General features: G+C 39.6%; 1 protein-coding gene across 1 annotated transcript in view; it reads right to left on the bottom strand.

The window, feature by feature from the left end:
* The window catches only part of LOC104083102 (segment polarity protein dishevelled homolog DVL-1-like), a gene marked incomplete at both ends in the record, with an annotated part of 11,898 nt that extends 10,353 nt beyond the window's left edge, over positions 1-1,545 (bottom strand). Inside the window, one exon of the mRNA XM_009586472.1 lies at positions 1,407-1,545. Coding sequence (XP_009584767.1) covers positions 1,407-1,545 — 139 coding nt within the window. The remainder of the gene's footprint in view (positions 1-1,406) is intronic.
* Between the last annotated feature and the right edge of the window lie 4,537 nt (positions 1,546-6,082).

The raw sequence follows: 6,082 nt of genomic DNA, 5'->3' as shown, positions 1-6,082 counted from the left end.
TGTGGGCTTGATCTTTGTAGGGAGGGAAAGAGGGTTAGAAGCCCTGAAGGCTTTAAGAAGGCTTAGAGTACATTCAGGTTAACTACTGATCTTACCAACCCTTTATGCACATGAATATGCAGGGGAAGTACAAAGCATCCAGAAGGCTAACTTTCTGTATCTTCAGGTGTTGGCAACTTCACTGTAACTGCAAAATAAATTCTTGAAACTAATTCAGGACCAAATCTTAAATGTTCATTTAGTTACCCTTTCAACCTTTGGAAACACCCAGCCTTTAAACAGAATTTGAAGGAACTGCTGTTCTTCAAGAGGTTTCTAAGCTATGACTAACTGCAAAACCAAATAGATCTACTGAGTTCAATCAGCTAATAATCTGTTTGTAAACATAGCAAATGTTTAAGTATCTCCAAGACTAGTTGTTCTTTGCTGTTTCCATTCTACCTAGAATTTAAGAATATCACATTGCACCTTATTTGTTTTAGCTACAGATCTCTATGAACCATCAGAGATCTGTAATCTTCTTGTTCTCTAACAATTAATAGAAATCCGTAATGGGTTTTCATAGCTCACTTGGATGAACAACAGCTCTAGAGACAGTGTTCAGAGAATGCTGTCACTGCAGCCAGGAAAGGGAAGAATATTAGTTTTGATTGATTTTACATCTTTAAAAATAGCTATTTTGAATCCAAGAAATGTATTGGCTTATAAACCTTTTACAGAACAACAAGAATATATTTAGAGATTAACAAGGATGTCTTGAAATGGAGAGCTTTTTTGCAAAAAGGAAGGAATAATTCACATTCTCTCTGTCCGAACAAAAAGAAAAAAAATAATTATGAAGTCATAAATATATGGCATCCCAGCCTGCCTTTGCAATAGCATTAACCTTGATGAATTCCTGTACTGCTCATAGGTCTCAGACTATGCAATTACATAGGAATTCCTTTACAATTCAGCTTTAGTGAAGTGCATACTTATTAGGAATCTATGCTGAAGGTATTTTGTTACAATATTCACACCATTACTTTATAAATAGGTACACAGTTGCACATTGCTTTGATCATTCTTGCTATTAAAAGGAAAGAACAGGAACAGAATTTTTCTCTTAATTGGAACAGTGGCTATAGGCAGCTGGGACAGCGACCCCAATAACTTAGCTCGTTTCTCAGAGCAGTGATTATATATAACATGATATTACTGATGAATTATGAGTACTCAAACCATATGTAGCAGAAAAAAAGGAAAAGAAAGGAAAATTTAAAAAAAAAAAAGGAGGGGGAAAAAAAAATCAGCCAATATAAATCTTCTCATCTCGCCAGTCAGCATGTTTCAGGAAAGCCCACAATACAGTCGAGTGGCAGATGCAAACAGTATTTAACAGCTCAGTCACTACGCCAATGCCCTACCTGCTTGTGTTGTCATCATCATCAGAGTCAATGAAGCTGCTGGATTCCAGCTCACTACTCATCATGGTAGAAGAGCTGTCATAACCAGGAGGGTGCTCACGGTGTCTGTCCAGTTTCGGATGGCCATTGATCCGAGGGACTGTAAAAACAAAATAAATGGAGTATTACTAAGCACAGAGGAAAAGCAAGGAAGACGTTGCACTGTGAGTAGCGCCACGTTCGCATGACAGCTACGGATAACTCTGCAGGAGGATCCTTATGCCGAAACCAAGCTCTTTGCAGAACCTGATTTCATTCAACAGCTAGAAAGCCCTGGCTGGCCCGCCTGCCTACCTACCTTTTTCGTAACTTTCTCATTTGTCTATGGCTCCGTTCATGGGCAAGCCATAAATGGATCGAGGCAGAAGTAGCAGGCATGAACAAGTACTATAATGGTATTAGAACATCAATTAGAATGGCCGTGAGAAGTTGACGTCAACAGGAAGGTACATATCTTGAAAAAGCAGCAGACAACACAATTTGAGTTTGGTATGGATAGGCCTAGCAGCACAGAAAATGTTAAACAACATTCCTTGATGATTTCTATTAGTATCTGACCCATAAAACCGCATTTCCCTTGGTCTGTGCTACGTGTTCCTATCCCCATACCTACACCATCTTGTCTGGGCAGTACAGCTATATCAAAGTCACATTGTCTTGACCATTTCACATGCATAAGACGCTTCAGAACAATTTCTTACTAACCCCTGGCTGTGCGAATGTTGTCAGACACACAAACATTCCTGTAGATAATCCCCTCAGTAAGAACGCCATTTACTTGAAGGCAGCAGTGATTCATCTTTTTCTAGAGATATTTTATGAATTTTCCTCTACAAAGCAAACTCCTCTGCCTGCTCCTCTCATTAGAAGACCCATAATCTGTAAGTGCTGTATTTTGCCAAGAACGGTCCTTTCCCTGAAACAAGAAAGGCTCAGCTTGATAAGACACCTGGTCAAGAAATAAACATAATAGGCTTCAAAGACAGACTGACATTTTAAAACACACTCTCCAAACGCAAAACTCCTTCCCAGGTCCAAGGGATCTGCTCTTCAATTACAGGATAGAAAACCTTCATAAAGGAGGAAAGGAATTATACATGACGCTGTGCAACTGTACGCACTGCAAGTTAATTGACAGTTCTTGCTAATTATTAAAGTAACATGGTTTGAAAAACCAAGAGCCACCCTAAATACCTGGCTGTGAAGTCCACTGTGGCTAGCCTTCACTCCTCTGTTTCAAATTGCTTAGCAGTGAAATAAAAAAAACTGAGTAGTTTTCTTCCTGCCTAAGGCACCTGGGCCTAATAATTTATGTCCATAAAGGGTTTTAAGGGACTCAATAAAAGGTAACAGACATATATAAGATCTGATCTCAATTTTTTATACATGTATCTAAACCATTCATTTCTGCAAAGTGAAATAATTGAAGTGTAAGGCTGTAACAAATTCTCCTGCTATGTCACTTCCGTATCCCCTTTGATCGCCCAGCTTCTAGGCACATCTGTAGGCATACAAAATGGCTGTGAAAACACTTAAACTGGCTACCCAAGAAGATCAAATCTTCTTTCAAGTCACAGAGCAAAAACAAAGCTCCTTCCCTCCTGCAATAGCACCGAGCTTTGGTTTGAAGAGAAGCTGAACAGTAGCATCCCTTCATCATCCTTCTCAGAACTGATACTAGTTTTTCATCTTGCCATATACTGAAGGGCAGTTGAGATGATACCATTTATTCAAGCCTTGAATCCTCTTCTGCAACTAGCACATACCAGCAATGATGACTCAGGGACTGACTGCTGTCCTCTAGGAAGTGCCTCAAAGTCAAAGGCTGTGTGGTGTTAAAAAAATGAAGGTTTCAATTTCAGGCTCTGCTTCCAGAGCTCCTTACTCCTAGCATTTCCATCTCTCACTTCCCCATGTGTAAAATGGAAACACAACAGCATTTGCCAGAACTTTTTAGACTGCACATTCTACAGTATAGAAAGCCTCTCCTCCCATAATTTGGTCATCACAACTACCATAATGTGCCCCCAGTATTGGGTGGTAACACTAGCTCTCACTGAAAAACAATTAATCAGCTTGTCAACAGCAACTCAAGACTTCAGAATGACAACTCTTCATAGACGTAGTGGGAAGAAAGCATTTAAAGGCCTGAAGTTTCAGTTCTGTCTGAAGAAATGAGTGTTCATTGGTTTCCTCAACCTCTACAATCTAATATAAACTGGAAATCGACTATTAATGTGCTTCTTTTGGTACCACAGATGATTAGCTGAAAATAAAGTACCTTTAGGAATCCCACATCCACACTCAAATAGTCTCCTAGCTCTGCCTTTAAACCAAAAATCTAAAGAGCAGCCAATTATGCCTGCATACACCAGGGTGTACAGATAAAAAGAAACACAGAGGCTGGCCAAATTTTACTCCTTCTAAGCTGGCACTAACAGCTTAGAAGGAATATCTCATCCAGATAGTGTAGAAATCGATACAGCTGTTTATGGCATCGTTACTGAGGAGGTCAAGACTATATTGCATCGTTTCTTCTCATCGGGAACAGGCAACTTTGACCATTGAGAGGCAAGGTCAAGTAATCCATTCTACAGAATCCCTGAATGTTCAACCCCAGCTACTCATCCAGGCTTTAAAAAAAAAACAAAACAATTCTCTCAAAGTTGCTTTCAGCATCGGACAAATTCAACTCAATCTCTTTAGCCTCAGCTTAAGTATAAAATCAAGTCCAGCCACCTTGTCCATTTATTCTTTGCTTCTGCACAGTGAAACATCAGAAACTGTGGAGCGAATTAAAGCATCTTATTCCAACAGATTGCATAACCCAAATATGCATTCACTGGAAACAGTACTGGAACAGCTAACAATTGACATCGGCACCACTATCTAGCAGCCAGATAACTTTCAAGGAAGCAAAGCATTCCATACTCTGATGAATGAACCCCTTGTCTCCCTTCTAAACACACCTTTAAGCCTAATTTCAGGGGCAATTGTTGGTTTGCGAGAATATCACCACCAACGAATCAGTATTTTAGACTACCAGAATGCATGCAACACTATCACCCTTACAAGCTCTGCAGAGTTTTCCTGAAGAGGGAACGACAACCAAGAAAAGGTGGTGACATACGTACAATGGTTTGTAGCAAAGCCTTCATGATTCTGAGTTATGATGGACAGAGACTCTCACCAAATGCAAATCCAACGCAGTTCCAAGCAACTTTGAATTGGCTGCTGGTTACTCGATAGTCTTGCTTCCACTGACGTTTCCTTTCTGACTTCATAGGAAGTGACAGCAAATCTTAGAAATTTACTAGCTGGCACACAATTTACAACAAGCCTATTATCTTTGCCCCTTCTGATTTTTACATTTCTATTTTTCGTAGAGGAGGAGTAAGCTAGAACAGATGGAAGTCAAAACATCAGCCACAGAGAAAACTGATATACATTTCTCCACTTGAAAAATCCCTTCTTTTTTATTACTGTGCTTGTTTTTCCTGCATTACTCTGCTATTCATCACTTGCAACTTGCAAAAGTAATCACATTAATGTTGGGTGATAATGTTGATTTCATTTGAAGAAGCTGACATTAAACAGAGCCCTGATATTAAAAACAAGCCCCTGTCAGAAGCTTTCCCAGCTCTGATTGGGTGGGTAGTAGATTACAGAAAACAATGACCTGGATTTTATCCACACTTAACTGGTATAAATAGGAAGCAAATTTGGGCAGCATGCTTCTCTCATCAGAGATACTTTATTTACATTTGGCTTTGATTATTATTAAGTATACAGCCCAGAAAGAGAGTTGCCAGCACGATTTTTGTAATCTTTCTCTGCAAAATGAGTCTGTTTATGCAGCTGGGGAGGGAGGGAGGGTGCCTCTGGTCATCAATAGGTGGGTTGTCTCAAGTGCCCACCAGAAATCACCAGTCCTGTCTCTCCCATCACAGGTCATGATTATTAGACAGTGCAGATTCTTCATTTCTTTCCAAGTGGGTGGTCTAAAGGCTTTCACTCTTGTGGACCTTTTCCACTCTAAAACTCCATCACTGCATTCACTTCTCTGCTGAGAACTCTGGATGTCATCAATTAGGGAGCATTAATAGTGGATATCTACAGATTGCAATCTCCAGACCCTGCACAGAAGGCAGTGAGGATTGCTATGAAACCAGGACATGTTTCAAAGTGTCACACCTCATCCATTGTGGGTTATTTATTCAGAAAATTTTTGTCCTTAAAAACTCTATAAGCAGATTGCTATTTTATTGAATTTGCAATTCCGAGTCATTTGCCTAATACTTTCAATAGATAAAACTCTGCCTGTAACTCAGCTGATTTGTTTTTCACGTCTCTAACCATCGGACACCATGGTCAGCAGTTCCATGTTGTTTCACAACTAGTAAGGAACTTCCCAAGTCCAAATCTGAATTTGCTTCCTGCTAGCATCCTAAAAGACCGTTCTCATGCTGTCTCTAAGCAAGCTTCCTTCAAAATTTAACTTTATATTTATGGCACTAAAGAATAAAGTAATTCAGCTGTCACCCAGCTCTAACTGCTTAGCATTGGGCTCAAATACAAGCTTTCTGACTCTTGTATTGTTCTTATCAGAACAACTGTATTGTTCAGAATATTGTATT

This window comes from Fulmarus glacialis, unplaced genomic scaffold (genome assembly GCF_000690835.1).
Source record: "Fulmarus glacialis isolate BGI_N327 unplaced genomic scaffold, ASM69083v1 scaffold10921, whole genome shotgun sequence".
NCBI lineage: Eukaryota > Metazoa > Chordata > Aves > Procellariiformes > Procellariidae > Fulmarus > Fulmarus glacialis.
The sequence above is the reverse complement of the archived record's forward strand: the minus strand, read 5'-3'. Positions and strand labels throughout refer to the sequence as shown.